Source organism: Centroberyx affinis, unplaced genomic scaffold (genome assembly GCF_046629955.1).
Source record: "Centroberyx affinis isolate AG114_WGS23_722 - 3 ecotype Tasmania unplaced genomic scaffold, CSIRO-AGI_Caff_v1 ptg000949l_1, whole genome shotgun sequence".
Taxonomy (NCBI): domain Eukaryota; kingdom Metazoa; phylum Chordata; class Actinopteri; order Beryciformes; family Berycidae; genus Centroberyx; species Centroberyx affinis.
Window position 1 is genome coordinate 399806 of NW_027279523.1, and position 19590 is coordinate 419395.

At 41.7% G+C, this 19590-nt stretch overlaps 3 protein-coding genes across 3 annotated transcripts; 1 reads left to right on the forward strand and 2 right to left on the reverse strand.

The window, feature by feature from the left end:
• Window positions 1–145: 145 nt before the first annotated feature.
• mapk15 (mitogen-activated protein kinase 15) lies at window positions 146–9918 on the reverse strand. The gene is made up of 15 exons (XM_071522019.1): window positions 9775–9918; window positions 9401–9543; window positions 7844–7942; window positions 7586–7615; window positions 5483–5573; window positions 4635–4765; window positions 3881–4044; window positions 3495–3634; window positions 3330–3387; window positions 2761–2898; window positions 2326–2431; window positions 1719–2094; window positions 1413–1543; window positions 1058–1210; window positions 146–769 (listed from the first exon to the last, which is right to left on the reverse strand). Exons 2-15 carry the CDS (start codon window positions 9488–9490, stop codon window positions 578–580), a joined length of 1899 nt encoding a protein of 632 aa, XP_071378120.1. The 5' UTR covers window positions 9491–9543; window positions 9775–9918; the 3' UTR covers window positions 146–577.
• A 747-nt stretch (window positions 9919–10665) lies between these two features.
• On the reverse strand, window positions 10666–16843 carry vps28 (VPS28 subunit of ESCRT-I). The gene is made up of 10 exons (XM_071522005.1): window positions 16810–16843; window positions 15692–15759; window positions 15556–15584; window positions 15027–15064; window positions 14838–14927; window positions 14599–14704; window positions 14096–14197; window positions 13601–13654; window positions 13398–13489; window positions 10666–11947 (listed from the first exon to the last, which is right to left on the reverse strand). Exons 2-10 carry the CDS (start codon window positions 15729–15731, stop codon window positions 11827–11829), a joined length of 672 nt encoding a protein of 223 aa, XP_071378106.1. The 5' UTR covers window positions 15732–15759; window positions 16810–16843; the 3' UTR covers window positions 10666–11826.
• A 282-nt stretch (window positions 16844–17125) lies between these two features.
• On the forward strand, window positions 17126–19407 carry LOC139646113 (aurora kinase A- and ninein-interacting protein). The gene is made up of 4 exons (XM_071522021.1): window positions 17126–17154; window positions 17605–17727; window positions 17915–18071; window positions 18240–19407. Exons 2-4 carry the CDS (start codon window positions 17635–17637, stop codon window positions 19403–19405), a joined length of 1416 nt encoding a protein of 471 aa, XP_071378122.1. The 5' UTR covers window positions 17126–17154; window positions 17605–17634; the 3' UTR covers window positions 19406–19407.
• The last annotated feature ends 183 nt before the right edge of the window (window positions 19408–19590 follow it).

Genomic DNA, 19590 nt, shown 5'->3' on the forward strand with positions numbered 1-19590 from the left:
ATGTCGTTGCGATATTTTCGATAAAAATGTTAGCTAAACAATTAAAAATAAATGAAACCCAAGATTTAGAAGCAAAATATTGGCCAATATTTGTTATGTTGTATTTATAAAAGTTGTATTTACATGGAATATGCTTTCTCATTGCATAAATTCAACAATACCAACAACAACTTTACACCTATTCTGTGCTCTGTTAAAGCTCACTGGCTTAAGCCATAAAAAGTTTTACTATGTAGGTCACTATTTTAGGGTTTGTGGTTTCAAAATATAAGTCATTAGTTTACAATGCAAAATACAACTGAGGGTAAAATATGTTGAAAAACTGCACACCAGTTTTGCATGTTATGTATTTCTGATAAAATTTGATAAAGGTGATATGACGTCACATTACAAATATGCATTCACTGTCACAGACAGTGGATGTAATTCCATGTCTCCATGGGTACAATCTACAGTATACAAGAGAAGGTCTCTTTCAGCTTGCCAGATGCCGGACATCCTAGTTGAAGGCAAAGTTTGTAGTGGGTAGGGGCCAGTTCAAACACAAGCAAAACCCACTATCTACCCCAGGAGTTTATTAGTTGTAAGGGCGGCTCCGCAGCAGATTGTCCAATTCAGTCTTGTTTATGGTGCCATAGGCCTGGGAGTAGCTGCCCAGTTTGGCTCGAGGGTCGCCCGCAGCAGCCACATTAGAGTTACTCTGAAAGACTTTCTTGCTGAAGCGGGGTGGGGGCCGTGCCTCACGAGCCTGAGAGTGGGAGCGCTGGTTCTGGATGGGAAGAGAAAGTGAAGTATAAGTAAGATAAAAACCCTCAAATAGAAAATCAAAGATCATATGCAAAAGAGATCTTGACAGAATTTGCACACTAAGCTTAAAGCAGCACACTGCAAACATGATGAGACGTGCCATGACTGTCATTACATCTTAGTAATCACAACCACCAAGCTTTAAAACATAGTTGCTCTTCAATCTATTTCCCTTAGCATGTGAATGACCTATAGTTGCATGCTGGCTTTGGTACGTAGAGTACATGTCACGGGGGTGCAGTAGACTGACCAGACGTGCAGAGGTGACACATATCCCCGAGGACACAGATGGCTCGTCCCTGCGGATCAGCGGGTTGTTCTGGGCTTGGGTTAGGGTCAAGGAGAAGGAGCGGGTATGGGCCACAGGGGCCGACCGGCCGCGCTGTAAGATCTGCTCCATGGACTAGCGGGGGGAGAGTATAGCATAGGCAGGAGAAAATGTCAGTAGCCGAAAACAAAAAGGAGGAGTGAGCAAAACACACAGATAAAATAAGTGGATGGGAGAAAGGGTGGGAAAGGACACAAACCAAGATTACATCACAGCAAGAGAGATAACAAAACAGCTGAATAGGGAATGCGCATGTTGATTGATCTCTGCTGCTTACTATATTGGCATTGGCGCCCTCTGTTGGTGATGTAGTGACATCTTCATTACTTGTCTGTCGAACTAGTTTCCTGCTCGCTGCACCGGATTGGTAGTAATGAGGAGGGCCGCCTGGACTCCTGACAAAGCCATCTGAATGACGAAGAGGAGAGTTTCAGGAGAGAGTTACAGGAGAGAGTTCATGTTTCCACATGATGGAGTGTGTGTGCATGTGTGGGATTTATACAAGAGTGTAAAACATGTGAGATTGCAGTGTGCCGCCAATGTGCAGGCCCCAAACCTATCATACGTGTCAATTGATACATACTTGGGGCGTGTGTGATGGGGTTATATGTGAGCCTCCCCATGCTAACTGATGGGCTCGTCTTCTCCACAGCCGGCTGGGTGGAGGATGCATCCACTGGCCCAGGTTTGGTGATGCCTGTATGTAAAGGCAGGTGGTTTGTCTTATCAGTCTTTTCATGCTGTGTTTTCCCCTCATGGTCACCGCTCCCATCTCCATTCACTGCAGCTGGGTCCTTCTCTCCTCTGTCCTTCCCGGTGGGCTTGTCCTTGCCGTTGACACAGTCCCCGTCGTGTGCCGACCCTGACCCGGATCCCGATGACCCAGAGCCAGCTCTCTCGCTCTCCTTCGGCTGGATCAGTCTTGGCATCCTCTGATTAGTTCTCTTCTCCAGCATCATCTTATTTGCAGGTAAGGAAGCGGAAAACATAACAGGTTTAATAAAATCTGTCATGATAGTTTTATGATAAAAAAGAGATTTATCAGGCTATTAAAATAATCACATCTTTACACAAACACATGCTTCGTTCCATAATAACTAGAGTTTTAATGTGCTACGCTTGTATGTGTCCTGTTGTGTAAAATTCAATTTTCTCATGTTGCATTTTAAACATTTATGACTTGTTTGTACCTCATAAAGTTTGTTGCGGTATTGAACCACAGATAATTGCACATCATCATCCACTGGCAGCACTACATCGTAGTTAAGAGCTGGCTCCTTGGCTGGGTTATGGAACCTCCAGGGACAGAAAACAGTTACGGTTACAACATGGCACTTCATGGTTGGCAGGACAACAGTAACAAAATGACACAGACATTGATCTCACTGATCTAATCCTAACACATGCAGTGTAACATAATAACTAAATGTACTGAACGTCCACATAAGGAAAGCAAAGAGAAGAGAATAATGTTGCCCCATGTTTAGTCAACACACAGTAGACTACAATCCAAGTCTGATGTGGGTTTTTATTCAGTCTTAAATATAGCTACTGTGAATATGGGTTGGCCACAGCAAGGAAGCCATGAATCAATACTGGATCTGTTCTGCTCTCCCTCTTAGTACCTGGCTACATATGGGTGTTGGAGGGCTTGCTCAGCAGTCAGCCTCTTGTCTGGGTTGAAAACCAGCAAGCGTCTCAGCAGGTCCAGAGCATCAGCAGGCACAGATGGCTGGAGAAGATCCTCCAAAGGCACCTGGGGTCTGGAGAAGGAAGGACAGCGAGATGGAAAGAGGAAGGAGTAGAGAAAAAGAGTCACAGGGGAACATGGGGGCGTAGAAATGAGATTTGATAGAAAATAACAGTAAAGCAATGAGGTCAAAGTCATGGTTTCTACAACTAAATTAGATAGACCATCATCATGATGCTTTTTATTGACTAAAAAGACTTCTTGATATGATGGCTATTGACAGATTTAGAGATTTACAGATGTTTGCAGTTTACAGACTTACACATTTAAAGATCAGTGGAAAGATCATAAACTCAAGATGTGCGTTGTTGGGTATTCAGATTATCAGATTTACAGATCATATTTGCACAGAATGCAAATGTGCATTGGTGACACAGACTGTGTACAGTAGGATTTTTACAACACAATAAAAAATATAAAAAAAAAGACTATACTCTTTCTTACTTCAGCAACATTCTCTGAATGACAGAGGCACCATATTCAGACTTGATGGAGAGAATGTCTGAAAATGAAATTGCATTTCATTAGATCGCAGTGCTGAATGCTCTCCTTCACTAACAGTGAAGTGTTATGGATTTGACTGAATTATACATGATGGTTGTTAGTCACCGTCTGGGCTGGGGTGTGGTATGGCACTCATGATCTTCTCTATTTGGTTGATGGTGGATGTCCCGGGGAACAGGGCTTTTCCCAGCAGCATCTCTCCTAGGATACAGCCAATGCTCCACATGTCCACTCCCTTGGTGTACCTTGGGAGAAGTTTAGGGGCTTTTACAGCGCTGTCCACTCATAACTGATATGCAGGTATACAAATGAGAATTCTGCTTATAGTCCTCTTACATATATCAAGATAGGTCAACCTGTGAGCCTTGATTAAAAATGCTGCTAAAAATGTTACTTTCCATATTATTGAACTGTTGTAAAAGATGAGCAAAAGCAGAATTTCAAGAAGACATGGGACAGATATTCATACCAGATGCTTATGGCAGTTATACCTGGTGGATCCCAGCAGGATCTCAGGAGCTCGGTACCACCGTGTCGCCACGTATTCTGTCAGCACTGGGTTCCCAGAATCCTCCTGGATCTGGTAGAGTGATCTGGCCAACCCAAAGTCACACAGCTTGACAAAACAGTCTGTGTCCAAGAGAATGTTGGAGGGCTGTGGGGGACACAGAAGAGAGAAATGTTCTTCACAAGGACAACTGATTTTGATTCATCTATCCTGAGGTCAATTTAAGAGGATATCAGGGAGTGTGGGGCCAAGCTTGATCAAGGTACTAAAACACAAGTACAGAGAGAGTAAGAAGAAGAGGCCCAATAGGAGAAAACGCTGCATGCACTAGGGATCAAGCCCTAGTCTGCAGGGTCAAGGGCCATCTTGTGCTGCCATGTCATTGCTGCTTGGCCAAACTCCAATACTGCAGACTTGCAAAAGTGCCACTGAGTGTGCTTCTATGCACATAGCATTTTGGACAAAATACATGAATAAATGCAACATTACCATAATTAAAATCACAAAAACAACGATAAATGGGATGTCACAATATCCTAGATAATAAAAGTATATCGCAGGTATCCAATTTGGGTTTCTCTTAATCAGAATAAGAGCTCATCTGGGTTAGTTTAAGTGTGATATGTTTACATGTTTTAACTCAAAAACATGTAAATTTCAAGCAGTTCCACATTGGAGTCCATATATATTCATTATAGTTCCTCAATATTCTCCCTCTGATAACCTCACCGGCATACCTTTTGGTCCCTGTGGATAACGTTTCCTGAGTGCAGGTACTTTGTAGCTTTGAGGAGCTGGTACATGACATAACGCTTATGGATGTCCTTCAATAAGCTGCCTTTCTTTATCACTGCATGCAGGTCAGTATCTGGCACAAAGGAGAATGCAAAAATCAATGATAATATGGCTTCTACAGTAATGTCATCCATAACCACATACACACACACATTAATCCCATCCCCGCAGCGTCCTTCAAATTAAATGCGAGAGAAGAAACAATGGAGCTTGCTGGCACTTGTGGGGGCAGCAGTGAAGGTGTGTGTGTGGGTGTGTGTGTGGGAGCGGGAGTGTGAAAGCCATGTGCTGTAATGCTGGCGTATGGATGTGGACTACACTGCAGAGAGAGAGAGAGGCCAATCTGTGGACTCAGCAGTAAGGCATCACAGGCAGCCAAGAGAAGCAAACCCCCTTCCACACACACACACACACGCTCACACACACCTGCATATACCACAGACTGTAGAAAATAGGCGTACACTGACACACATACACACACACACTTCTGTGCCAAGTAAAACTGCTGAATACCACTGCAGCGTTCATTCTCCGTTGTATTTTATGATTGTCCGTCTGAAATTAGACACAGAGAACAATGTGTGTGGGTGGTGATCTAAGGCAAACTCGTGGGTTTAATATATCAGGCTTCATGTGTGAAAATCGAGATAAAGAGTGTTTGTTCAAGCTATGGATGTGTGCCACAGCTGAGCAGCTATGCATGTCGAGCAGCAGCGTTGCAGCGCTGGGCCTGTGCTTCTGTGAAACTGTGGGACAGCGATTGTATCACGTAAATGTGTGCAAGACTCACCCATATATTCAAAGATGAGGTAAATGTCTTTATCATTCTGTGCTCTGATGACATTTAGAAGCTTGACGATGTTGGCGTGATCTCCAAACTCCTGTATACAGGATAAAGGGTCTTAGTAATGGAAGCCACACATACACAAACAAACACACAGAGAACACACTCCGGCTACACTTTTGACCCATAATAACTGGCTGATATCAAGGTTGTGTATAGGCTACAGTGGGGAAGGTTTTGGAATCGGTTACGTAATGGTCACTGTGTTCGTCTACACTGTAAACCTCATGACTGCAGCGCTGGCGTTTCACTGGAAGACGACAACAGCTGATTAGGAGGCAGTGGCACAGCTGAAGGTCGCATGAATGTGGGTGAGTGTGAGGGAAAGATAAAGAGACGGGCACGTACAACAGAGAGAGAAAGAGGAGGCTATATCACCAGTTTCCAGTCATTTTGATATTGGAAAAAACTGATGCACTGGGGGGAGTCATTTGAATATTTAGCAAAAACACCAAAAACTTACACGTACCTTACCAGACTGTTAGTCACAATGACTTTTTTGACACCTTGTTACCTAATTTTCCATATCATAATATATACCTATTAACAACAAATGCCAAACACTGTACAAAATGTTTTATTTTCTTGTATGTCTATATCAAAATCAAATCAAGGAGCCAAACAAAATCTTTTACTTCCTGGAAAACCATCACAGATTTATAAAACAAACTGCCTTTCTCACCCTAACTGTTACACTTTTGACTGATCCCTTCCTATGTTCCACCTCAATATCCTGTTTCACAGAAATACATCAAATTAAGGAAGTAAAGATGCCGTTTGATTGTGACTTTAAGCAAATTCTCTGCCACAATGGTTACTTAATGTTCTCACCAGGAATGATATGCACCACGAATCATTCTCCATATGTTTTACCATATTAAACATTTAGAGAGTTGTTACCTTACGGCAGAGGGGTCCCCCTTACAGAGTTTTTCCACTGTACAACTTAGTACTGTAGTTCACCTACTGGACTAACTATGGGTATGGTACATTATCATCACTCAGTGGTTTCCCCCCCAGAACACTGAGCAGCTGTGGTCCTGTTTTAATAGGAGTTATGATGACATCACTGCCATCACCCTTTGAAACTGGGCCAGTGCAAAATAAGTTTAGGAACCTTACCAACATGCTTCTGCCCATGCAGCAGTGAACCGTGAGCACAACATAATGGAAAAACATACAGCACTGTGCCAGTATAGGTAGAGCATGATACAGTAATGCAGTGGAAAGACATTAGTAAGATGAGCATGCCGCTATTTCAGTGGAGCTCACGACAGACTGGTGATCATGATGATGATGCAGTCATTTACCCAAACAAACCGGTTTATGACAGGCCTAGTCAGGGAATTTCCTTTAGTTGTTATATGGCCATTATGTAGATCATGAGGGGTTTCATGGTGAAGAATAAACCAGGACCGTAGAGTGAAGAACAGTTTCCTCAGACACAACAATTAAACCAACACCAAGACTGAAATATATACTCTGAATGTACAAAATATCAGGAACATCTTCCTGATATTGAGTTGCAGCCCCTTTTGCAAAATCCACATCTCAGTTGTCACAAAACTTAAAAATCTTTCTCTCACTTGTCTGTGCCTCTACATCTCCTCCTTTGTGATTGGTATAGATTTAATAAGGGAAGTCAATAAGGGATAATGGCTTTTACCTGGATTCACCTCATCAGTGTCCTTCATGAAAAGCAAGTGTCCCTAATGTTTTGTATTTCAAAAGGGATTGAATTAAAGAACAGATGGTGCACTTCTGAGAAGACAGGGAATGAGAGAATGAAGTGGTAGAGGTGTATATGTCCTGTGTAAACTCTGAGATATGGGCATACCAATTTCCTTTTCAAACCCCACAGCACTTATCTATGACTCAACTTGTTTAGTTTCTATTCATAACCTGAGTTAATGACCTAAGCCTGATTTACGGGTCTTATCGTACAGCTCATAATACCTCAGGATTGAGATAAAAAAAAAGAATCTATGCTTGATTTCTATCTCTTTGGTTTGAAGTCTAACATATAGTTGACCTCTGTTTAACTCTTACCTGGAGGAACATGATTTCTCTGAATGTCCGCTGCAAAGAAAACACAAGGGACTGTCAGGTTCTGCAATCCACAAGTAATGTTCAGCAATAAACTTAGCACACAAAAGGCCTTCTGTTCCATTTAATCATTAGCCTAACTCCTCTTTCTATTGAGGCAGGTCAGGCAATTTGTACACAGTGGTTATATATGATCAAAGTTTACAGTCACCACACGCATTACTTCACTGTCACTTAAGAGTCAGATAAGCAAGTACACACCTGGGCATCTGTCCTGTTCCTGAAGGCATCAAAGATCTTCTTCACAGCCACGACTTCACCTGTCTGTCTGTCAACTGCCTTCCATACGATGCCATAGGCCTGAGACAGACAGAATACAGTCATAACACTGTGCTAGCTCTACTTCTCCAGTGTAGGTCCAGGGTAGCGGAGGCAACTTTAGCTGTATTCAATGAAACATCTGTAATGGGTGGTGCCTACTTGATAACCCCAGTGACAGACCCACACTCCCACACTCAGCCCTGTGGCATTTAGATTAGGTGGCTGGTGAATGGTCCTGTAGATTTACGACAGCGCAGCCTGGTGCCCTCTATAGTTATCATTCTTATCATTCCTTTTAAATCTGATTTGGGCTTCTGTGTGAATGCTCAGCGTGGATTATGGGCACAAAGGACTGCAACATCAAATCCTGTGTACTGGTAAATGCTTGGGAAAATAACATTAGATAACTTCAAACAAGTCGTGCATGAAGGAAAAGCATCAACAAAATCAAAATGCAGGATGCGGCAACAAGATAAGAAGTGCAAAAAGAAAGTAAAATAGGTGAAACAGTGAGGTGAGGGGAGAGTGAAGGCCAGGCACAACAGAGACAGCAGTGAGCCAGAGTCACTCTCTGCCACCGGCCCTATCAACTCCCTGCTAAACAAGTACTGAAAAGGGACACTAAGGCCTGTTGTTTACAGGGTTAATACAATGAAGTAGATTTTAAAACAAAACACTGTATATTCCAGAACAATATCATAACTGTACTGTGCTACTGTAAAACCACTTTATGACTTTCTACAGCCAATTAACACAGTGCTGCACCCAGGAGCCTTTGAGCTCCCTCAAAGCATCATTGCACAACATGCTACTAGCCTGCTTCCTTCAGGTGAAACCAGTCAGCTGTAAACAGGTTCAACAGCTGTGTAACATGAGCCGTGGCGTCTCCCTCCCGTTCAGGTGAGGTTAGTGACCCAATATGACGTGTTTACGTGGCAGTCCCAGGTTGCCACCTGGCCACTAATAGTGTCTACACAGCAAAGAAGCAATTTGTGGGTCTCTGTGGACAGTGTATGGAAAGAAATCAAACTATCTTCGGTCCGATGGCTACCATAGAAATATGCTAGTGGAAAGCAAAACAAAAGGTTTGGACTCTGACACTGCAAGGGAAAAAACTGCCTGTCCTCACAGCTCAGCTGGTCTGCAGAGAAAAGGCTTGTCCTGCGAAAGTAAATAAACCTCTTGCTTACAACACTGGTGCTCACTGAGGACCTTAAGTCTGGAGAATTTCAGGAATTTAATTTAAGAATGAAGAAGGTGGGAGCATTTAAAGGAGTGGAAAACATTACTGTACAAGGGTGCAGAAAGTGAAAGTGAATAGGTGTGATTTTGCCTGAACAATACAGCAGGTGAAACAGCAGTGAAACTCTTGTTTGTTATTCATAAAACCTAGAATTGTTTTGTTAATCTGCTTCACGTTGACAGTGAAATACTTTGAGGCCTAACGTTATTAATCAAATTAAGCAAGCAACAAAATGAGTTTTTTTATTCACTCACCCCTTTCCCAAGCCTCCTCTTGATTTCGTATTTCAGAGAAATGTGTTCCTCCACCTCAGAGACGTGTATTCCTTCACCTTTTTTGCTCATTTTTAAGCTCCGTTCATTTGCTCATGCAGAAATGTCACCTTGTCTGATAATTTCTGAAAGAGATCATTAGAATTTGAATATCCTCGATCAAAACAGGTGTAACGGTGTTGCAACAATGACTGAATTATGGTGTTGCGACTGGAGCCAGAACTGCAACATCCTCTATAATTAGGCTACATATGTAACATAGTTGAGTCTGACGATACTCCTAAAGTTGGATATTTCTTATCTGGCAACCCACATGCAACAGCAACTTGAAGTTAAAGAAGCGTCGCGTTGCTTACTGATCAATCAGTGTCGGTCGAGCCGTCGGTTAGTTGTTAAGTTCCATTTTAGTGATTGAAAATTAAACATTACACGCTATCAAAGCAATACAGTGGTTAACTAATGTTATTAAACAGAAGTGGAAGTCAGTGCTCACTGCGAGTTTGGATACTCCCAGCCTGCTGTTGGCTGATGGATTCAGACTGGACGAACAGCGTTTTGTAATTGTTTGTCGTCCTGGAGACGCAACTGGCCTTCTTAAAGCAACAGCAGGCAGGCAGAGGAAAACACAAGGTGGGGTAACTAGGCCTGCTTTGGCCTCCAATAGGTGATCACCATTCAGCAAAACACCTATATAGATACATGCATTATAATTTCAGAAAAATATTAATTTAGGGTTTTTTTTCTCATAAGATTAGATGATATTTTATTGATCCCCGTGGGAACATTAGTTTCGTTGCAGCAGCAGAAGTATGATTCAGTAGGAAAAAAGAAAGCTATAATATAAGCACAGCATAGAATACAAACTAGGCAATAGAAAACCACCCAGTAGAAACGAGAATAGTAAAAATGACAGAACAATAACTGCTGCCACATTTTCAACACTTTGGAGAAAATAAATGTTAAATTTATGCAGTATATAGATATACAAGTAAAAAATAAATCATATTAGATATTATATAAGACCCTGTCCCCATAGACCTTACATAAGGTTGATAGTATATACTAACATGTATGTTATGAATTTCCATCCGTTTTTTTTTCCAACCTAAAAAGGTGCATCTATTCCACAAATAAAAAGGTGAGTTTACCCTCTACTACACCACCACTCCCATTCTGTCACATGTTGATTGTTTCAAATAATTTCCTACATGGACAAATTCCAGGTTATTAACACACTATACAAGAAGTTGGAGGTAGATTTTTCAACTTTATTTCTAAAAAGGTGTTACATGCTTTTATTTAAAATTCAAAACTATTATTTACAATGATAAATCTTAATAAATATGTTCTCCCTAATTGTTGTTGAGGGTTGAAACATATTTAGTAAGCAAAATCAGGAGGGGGTGTGTCCACCTTGCTTTTGCCCACTTAATGTGGCCAAACCCTCACTTCTACAGAAAATCTGAATTATGCATGTTAACTGAAAACTGTGTTAGTGAGAGAAAATGTACACAAATAAAAAGAGAAAAACAAATAATAAACATAAACCATTCTTTCCACCACATTTTCCAATATACTGATTCATTTGAAGAGCAATCAAACGATCTTAAAATCCAGCTGCATATTATTATTAATATCCATTAACTGACAGACATTGTAGATTCAGCCTTTGTCAGCTTCCTTTACTCTACTGACAAACAGTAATATAAGTATACTACAGTGAAAACAAATCTGGTGTGATAGAAAAGAAATGATTACACAGCCAAAAACCAAACATGTAAATTTGACCCTAATATTTTTATGATTTTTGAGCCCCATCAGGTAGTGGGCACATGTTTAGAAAAAAAAAACTATATACGTCTTTCTAATAATATAAAGGCTTTGGCTGACGCAACCTTTCATCTTGTGCAGACTTTGTCCAATATCATTTTGTCATGTTTTTTTTGTTGTTGTTCTGTGACACTAATGTATAAAATTAGACCCTTTTTGATATTACAAAGTCAGAAGTAAACGTTTTTTTCTCAAGGGCGGGGTGGACAGATGATGTAAAAGGTTTTATCACTCAGGTTTGGGTACAAGAGGAGGCCAGTGGAGCATCTCACAGCACAGGAGGAGCCCACTGGGCAAGGCTGCAGGCGGCATGGACAGCTGCTCCGGAGTGGACAATGATGTGCCAGAAACAGTGGATTAAAGAGGGCTGTACAGTTTGAATGGTACAAGACATCAATCTAATGTAGACAGAGGAAAGAAGGGACTGGGGGGATATGAATTAGAATACCTGTCCAGAGACAGATACCACAGATACCACATCCCGAGGAAAAAAGTAGAGTGTTTCATTTTTTTTTTTGGAAACAGGTATTAGAGTCAGAAGTCCAGATAGATGGATAGGTGTACGATGGAGGGATGGTTTAGGAGGAGTGGAGGAAGCGGTTGAAGGCATTGTAGGCCGACTCGAGGTCAAACAGCATCTGGCGCACCTGAGAATCATCCAGCTCGTCTGAGGCAGACATGCCGCTGAGGGTGGTCAACCTGGGGGAAACGATGAGGGGAAAACTGAGAATTACAGCAAAACTCACTCAGTCTACATCCACACGGTTAAGAATCATGGAGCCGAGTCACGATTTGTACAAGAAGACTTTTGACAGACTAGTGTAGGACCAGTGTTGTGCAGGATCAGTAGCCTAACCCTAACCCTAACCCTGAGAAAAGAGTTCTGGTCCAGTGCTGGTCACCAACCTTTACATTGTTGTCAAGGAAACCTGACTGCTTTGTGGTCGTTGTCTAGAGCTGAAGAAGTTCTATACTTGGATCTACATTGTTCTTTTAATTCAATGCCAAGTTATTAGGTGCTTGGGAAGAGCACCTCTGTAAGAGCCGACATCTGTGTGTTAGTTTGTGTGTTTGGAACTTCTTATGCGCACTGCTTAGGGGAATTACTGTATGCACTGTTTAGGTAGTGCAGAACCCCAAGAACCCAGCATAAGGGAAATACAATTTGTGCTCGTACACCAGGTAGTACAGTAGGGGTCAAGCAAGCATCGGCCAACTGGAGACTGGTGTGCTGCACTTACCTTGCGAGGCAGCTGGATTCAGAATCCATCTTGCCAGGCTTCAAGTTATGCATTTGTGGCCGAACCACAGTGATTCAGACCAATCAGCGTCCTATGAGGGCAGCTACGGGCGTGGTTTAGGTGTGATGACAGTGAGAAGCGACTGTTCGTTCACAACAATGGCGGCTCCTAAAGAGGCTAGCGTAGATGCTGCTATAACATCAGTTAATTCTGAACTGGAGAGTAAGTGTGCCCTTTATGCGCAAATTTTCCTTACAAAGACGGCAAGAATCGTCTACCGACATGCTAACTACATAGTTTATTGTTGTCTTTCCTCTTCGGCGCTGTCCTACTACGTCATATGGATTGTTGATCTGATTGGTTGAAGTTAGCCCGTGCTAGACGGGAATAGACAGATGGTTCATCCAATCACCTGCCAAGTATTTTTGAAAGTGCCTGCCCTTTTCCAAACAGTTTCCAAGGATGGCTTCCCAGATGGTTCTGTGTAACAAACCATCTGGCGTGTCAGGTTAGTGCCTCATATCCACAGACCAGGAAGTAGCTTGATGATTTTCTAACTGTAGTGGCAAAGTCGCCGCATGAATTACATATTTTGTTCAGCGATTCTCTTAGTTAAAAAAAACACTGTGCTACCACAGCACCTTGGTGGTAACAGGTGGAGGTTTTTAAGTCAGTGCAGTTTCACTCACTCCCTTCATGCACACCCATCCCACCTGAGCACCTAGAAAGCACTAATACACTTGTTATAATGCAATTACATTCATAAGCAAACACTATAATTAGTGTACTAGTGTTGTTGTGCATGCTATTATGACTCAAGAAATTAAATACATAATAACATCTTGTCTAAGCTTACATAAGGCTTGACAATATAAACACTGTAAACTGGGTGGCCTAGTGCAACTGACCAGAGGCTGACTTTGTCCTTGGCCTCCGAGTCTGGAGGCATGTTGCTCATTCTGTTCATGGTCTCCATCAGCTCTCTCAGGTCTGGTTGGATCTGGTCCAGAGAAAAATGAAAATGTGTATCAAGTTAAGCAGGTTAATTAAGCAACCAGTATGACAAGTTAGCCACTTGGCTGTCACAAACATTTAATACTCGTCCATTTACCTCATCCATGGCCCTGATCTCCAGTCTCAGCTTGTCCATCACAGTGATAAAGAGCTGAAGGTTGGAGGGAAGATGGTAAGTGAGAGACACACGACAATAAGCACGTTCGAAGTATTTTCTTGCTTACACTGTCAGCAACTGGAAATAGAGTTTGATTTCCATTATATCAGATCCATTATATTTCTTTCTGGTGGAGCTAGCTTTTTAAACAGAACAACACTGCGACATGGCAGGCCTTGGCTCTGTTTGAATCAGAGTTGGCAGTGGATGCAGTTGGCAATCTAGTAGCGACTCAAAGCTCTCTATGACTGAGCAGAGGATGAGCCAAATTAAGTGAAATCACTTCGGCCACTTAGTGCTGGAACAGGACATACTAAATCATTCCATCAAAGTACCGCAACAACTTCTATGCTGGCACACGGCCCAAACAAACCCCGCTTTGCATTGACTTAAGTAAAGTGAGTGTTTAATATGATGGTGGGAGAGAGGACGTACAGAAACTATATCTGCAATGCAGCGGTTCAGGTTGCCCTTGTCATCCTTGATGGTGATTGGCCGATCCTCCTTAATCCTCTCCATGGCTAGTGGGCAGTCAAGCTAGGAGACAACATGACAAGAGTGAGCTTAGTGCAAATGTAATAGAGTTAGCTTTGTGTTTCCTCACATTTACTCCACGTTATGTTATGTTATGGTAAATGGTTCTGTTCAATTAACACAGCTAATAAGCTTTAGAGGTTTATTTAGTCATTGTACAAGCACAAGGTAGTAGGTGTAAGTGAAAATTCAAGTGATACCATCATTAACTTTAAAAATGTTCTGTCTTATGCTATTATTTTTACCCTCTCGGGCTATATTAGCTAGCCTCTATGAGGATGTGGCTGAAACACCACAGACACATTAAGTAACATTCAAGATTAAGAATATGTGCATAACTCAATTTGGGCCATATCAAGTCAAATGGCTCATTAGATCATCTGCACTCCAAACCAGGAACTCACTCTGTACTTCCTGCAGAAGTCATCGATGGAGCCCACATCAGAGCCCTGGACCTGTTTGAAAGCAGCCTTATACTGAACCAACAGTCTGGAACAGGAGGCAGTGTACCTGAAACAGACAAGTAGCACAAATTACCAGAGGCATACAAACAAAAACACATGTACCCGCACACACTTCTTTCTCTCAGTCTTTCACACACAAAATACGCAATACACAAAATATAAATTCAGGTATAACTCACTCATTAGGTGTGACACAGTCTTTGATGTAGGCTTTCTCCAGGGCCTGAAGGGTCTTGACTACAGCAAACAACTCTGCCATGTTGTCATACCTTCAGAAACAGGGTTAACAATAAGGAGTTACAGTTGCATTACGACTCCCTGGGTTCCATTGTGTTCATATTAGTCTGGTTGTTGGTGATGTCACTTACTTCTCTCGTTCTCTTGCATTTTTGTATAACTTCACTTCCTGAAAGGGGAGGCATAATTAGTGATAGAAGGCTTGCTAAGACTGACTTAGGTAGAATATTGAATATTAAACCCTTTCCCTGCATACACTGGTATGGATAAATGTACATTTTACATTAAATTTGAAACACCAACATTGACTGATACTTGCCAAACATTTTTGATTGGGTCAATATTGGCATCTGCTTATACCCACAGATATAATTGAGGCAAGTGAATTATTAAGTGAATTAAGTTCATAGAGAAGAGTCTCAATTTTGATGCTGATAAGTAATGAAACAAAGGCACTTCTTGTTCAAATGGAACGATATCAGGACATCTTTTTCTTTCAAGGCTAAGTTTCAGTGAACAATCAGAACATGTCTAGATGAGCAGAAAGGTGCATTGGTAAGTCCATTAATAATTTTGGTTCCTAAAGGTTTCAATATCAATTCAAAAATCCAGTCTGTCAAGCCCTAATTAAAACACAAAAGAAGTTACATTTAGGCCTACCTCATATAACTCAGGTTTATTGGCTGGGGCTGTGGGGAAAAAAGTATATGAAATGAGTGAAATTGAATTGATTGTGTAAAGCATCTGTTAGATAACTAGATAACTTGCAGACATCAGATTCATTTAAGTGTCTTACCTCCTCCTATCCCTCCTGTAACTGGTATTCCATGGAACATGGTGGCAGCTGGTGTATCAGAAGTTGATCTGAGTAAGTTAAGAGCTAAGTTAGGCTTAACTACAGTAATGTTACAGAAAAGCTAACTGAACTGCAAAATAGCAAAGCTCTGCAGAAAAATAGCATTTGATGTTTTGGTGTGAGTTTTGATCACAATTGTTAAAAGGGAATCCATTCGTATCAGATTTCAAATGTTGTTCTCATTAGCTTGGACAGTTGAACAAGTTTCTCCCAAAGCATGAAACAAGACCCTCCTGTTGATGTCAAATGTGTGTCAAATGCTGGACCTGCTCCTTTAATAGTGAAGGGGAGAGCAACTTTGAGAACAAAGTAACAGTGCCCGGGGGATTTTACAGTGAAATGGGCACATTTTCTGGATCATTAATGTTAACACTACAACTTAATATAACTCATTTGGATGTTAAGAGTCAAAAAGAATCCACACAGTCAGTTTCAGTTATTTTTCAATAATTTAGGAAGCATCTCAAAATGTTGCCTCTTACTGACATCGCAGATTATTTATTTGGTTTCCAGATGTGGGAGAGAGTTGTTCATGTTCATAATAATTTAACTGATAAACATTATGGGAATGACGAAATGTGTTGTAAGGTAGATTTCCGCTATGAGAAAGACACACTGTTCAGATTACTATTGATCAACATAGGTTGGCCACGCTAGCTAGCTCAACACATAAAGCCCAAGGAGGATTTAAAAAGCCAAACAATACTCATTGTCGTGTTATGTATAATATAGCTAAAGCAAAAACACTCACAACGTGGCTACTCCTATGAAACACGATTGATACCGATGAATAATTGACGTTAAGTGGTGAAACCGATCATGAGCCTTAACCGTCTTGTTGTGCTGTTAACCAAGCTAGCTTGTAGGAAGCTAGCGAGGCTAGCTGGTTAGCACTTCCTTTATGATTTGTTACTTATAACTGGGACACATACTTGTTGATAAACAATAAACGCAGTATGTGTGATCATTACTGTGGTAACTGGTACGACACACTAACGACAATTTACTGCTATTTCGATATCAATGTTTAATCAACGAAATTAAGACATTTCACTCACCCCCTTCGGCAAACTGTAGTGACGTCGATGTAAACACACCCTTCTGCAAGGACCCACAGACGTCAAAATATTAGGTGTCCGTCGCGCCACACTTAAAATTAGATAAATGTACGATTTTAAGATGATTACCGACGTATCAAATACACACGGCTTCTTTTTCCATTTCAGTCACACCTCAGATTTTGAGGTAAAAAGGGTAAAAATGTGGTAAAAATCGTTTCCAAGGTTTTTTCTTTGCTTTTTTCTTGCTTCTGCATCTTTGTGCAGTCTGGCAATCCCATAGGCAATCCATGTCTAGGCGCCAGACTCAAACGAACAGATGAAGACACATATCTGAACAAAAAGGTAAAATAAAAGATTGATAAGTCAAAGAAAAGCTGCAATTAACTATTCGCTTGTCACTGGAATCCTCTCTTGTGGCAGCGTATGCGGTCAGCTTACATAATGTGACATTACTCATTGTTTTATGGCACAACCAAACAGAAGTTTTCATTAATGACAAAATAACTAGCTAGCTAACGTTAGCTAACGGATAACCAAAGCTAACGTGTGTCAAGCAGTAAATGAAAAACAATAGACGGCCAGGGCAATGCAAATAACTTATATCCATAGCCCCTCTTTATTTATTTGCAATGTCCATTGAAACAGTAGCAGTGGTTTATTTTTAAAACATGACAGGACTTTGATACAATTGTAATTTTAATGCCATATTACATCCCGTTATTTTCAACAACAGTGTAATTGGTCATATCCCTCCCGCCCTCTTCACAACAAGGATTTTTTTTTTTATGTAAGGTCTTCCAGTTCTTCTCTCCAGTGTCCGCCATGAAGACCTCCAAACCAGCATCACAGACCTCTGCTCAGGAGGAGTGTGGTGTTTGGTTGGACACTGTGCAACTGAAAGGAAAAGCCAAACAGGTAATTATGGAAATAGCTTTCAAGTACTTATGACTCAAGTGGCTTTTTGGAATACACTAGCACTTATATTACTATTAGCGAGCTCCTTCAATTTATCAGTAACCCCTTTTGCTGTAATTACAGTTTTGTGTCACACAAAAGCCTTGTATTTTCTCAGTTGATGAACTCTGCGCATGTTATGTTCCAGAAGCGACTCGCTCGTCCCATTTCTAAACTACTGAACCCCTTGGCTGAACGTGGAGGATACAGTTTGGCTGTGGCACTGAACTTCACTCAGACCAAAATTCAAATGCCAAACACCAAACAGAGCTCCATATCCACCTTCTTTGCACCTCAACGCAGAGGTAAGTAGCTCCAACTCAGCAGCCAACAAGTTATAGAAACATGTCTTTGGATCATTATTGTCATAAGCTGGAAACATTGCAGTGGACTGTTAACTTGTTTGAATGTATAAAATGCCCACAGTCCCTTCTTTTTAGGTAAATTAATTTTCCTATTCCTCCCACAAACAGTTCTCAACAAGATATCTACATCTGAAGAACCAAACGCAGATCCAGTAGATGCCTCCTCTTCATCATCTACCTCTACCACATGCACCTCAACCACATCCACACCTGTAGTATGTGGGACAAAACGAAAACGAGATACGGATCCTGAGGTGTCTGACTTGTTGTATAACACAGAGGAGCGCCAAGTCAAGACTGCTCATATTGATTTAGGAGGGGAGGGTGCAGGTCATCGGTGGAAAAGTGAACATGTGACTGAGAGTGAAGCACCGGTCTGGCAGGAGCACTATGAGGCAAGCCATATACCTCCACTGAACACAGACCATGAATCTGAAGAGGAGCAGTCTGAGGAGGAGATGAGTCTGCCAGAGAGAAAGAGGAGGCTCACTGAGACCTCCTCACTAGCAGCTGAGACTCACCGTCGTGGACAAGAGTGCAGTCAGGAGCCATCGATTGCCTGTAGCAGCCCTCCATACAGTCAAGAGTTAAATGGCCCTAGTGAGATGAAACGATATGACCGCATTACCCACGATTCTGAGAGTGAATTTTACCTGACTAATCAGAAACATCCCACAGCGAAGACGGTCAGTGACTCTGGGCCAGCTTTCCTTGAAAGTCTGCAAAGTGAGGAGGGCTTTGCACTCTGGATGGGTGTGGAAGGGAGAACCTCCACGCAGAAATCCTTTGAACACCTTCATTCATCTCAGAAGGATGACGAGAAAGAAAACGGCGTGTCATCATCTTCCAAATCCCCAAACAAGCGTTCATCTCTCTCTCCTCTCGGACCGCTTTCAAATAGAAAATGGACGGAACCAAAAATTACATCGTCTCAAAAACATATTCCAGAGCAGCTGTGGAAAAAGGCTGAGGAAGAGAGCCTCGATTCACAGCACAAGTGGACAAAACCGAATATCTCTCCTCTAAAGAAGCGTAAGCCACAACAACCCTGCAGGGAGGTTGAGGAGGACAGTCTGGCCATGTTGTTCACCCAGGACTCTGAAGGCTTCAGGGTGATCGCACACCGCGGCCTGCAAGCCAGGAGTCCACTTAAAGATCACACTAACTTAAGCATGGGGGTGGTGAAGAGAACTAGTGCTTACAAATCCTTGGTGGAGGAAGAGGAGATGCTCTTTACTCAAGACTCTCAGGGAAATATAGTGATCAAACACTGAGAGGACATAGAGAGGACTTCTCTTTTTTTCTAAAATGCACGGAACAACCTGGGAGTCTTATGTGGAGAGTTACCAGCAACAGTGTATTTTAGTTCAGGATTTGTGTTGTTTTGGAAGTTGTCTGTGAGATGTTTCAATGTCTACTATTGTAAATAAGCTGTCTTTTTTTTTTTTGCATATTACGT

Bases quoted from the DNA above. Each gene is read 5' to 3' on its own strand.
- mapk15 (XM_071522019.1), bottom strand. From the start codon at position 9,490: ATGAGCAAAAAAGGTGAAGGAATACACGTCTCTGAGGTGGAGGAACAC. The intron at 4,045-4,634 runs GTATGCCGGTGA...TGTCCCCCACAG, and splicing joins TTATCCACAGGGACCAAAAG to CCCTCCAACATTCTCTTGGA. The intron at 3,388-3,494 runs GTGACTAACAAC...TTTCATTTTCAG, and splicing joins ACCACACCCCAGCCCAGACG to ACATTCTCTCCATCAAGTCT.
- vps28 (XM_071522005.1), bottom strand. From the start codon at position 15,731: ATGTTCCATGGAATACCAGTTACAGGAGGGATAGGAGGAG. The intron at 15,065-15,555 runs GTAGGCCTAAAT...CTCCCCTTTCAG, and splicing joins ATAAACCTGAGTTATATGAG to GAAGTGAAGTTATACAAAAA. The intron at 13,655-14,095 runs GTACGTCCTCTC...TCCAACCTTCAG, and splicing joins GCATTGCAGATATAGTTTCT to CTCTTTATCACTGTGATGGA.
- LOC139646113 (XM_071522021.1), top strand. From the start codon at position 17,635: ATGAAGACCTCCAAACCAGCATCACAGACCTCTGCTCAGGAGGAGTGT. The intron at 17,728-17,914 runs GTAATTATGGAA...GTTATGTTCCAG, and splicing joins TGAAAGGAAAAGCCAAACAG to AAGCGACTCGCTCGTCCCAT. The intron at 18,072-18,239 runs GTAAGTAGCTCC...TCCCACAAACAG, and splicing joins CTTTGCACCTCAACGCAGAG to TTCTCAACAAGATATCTACA.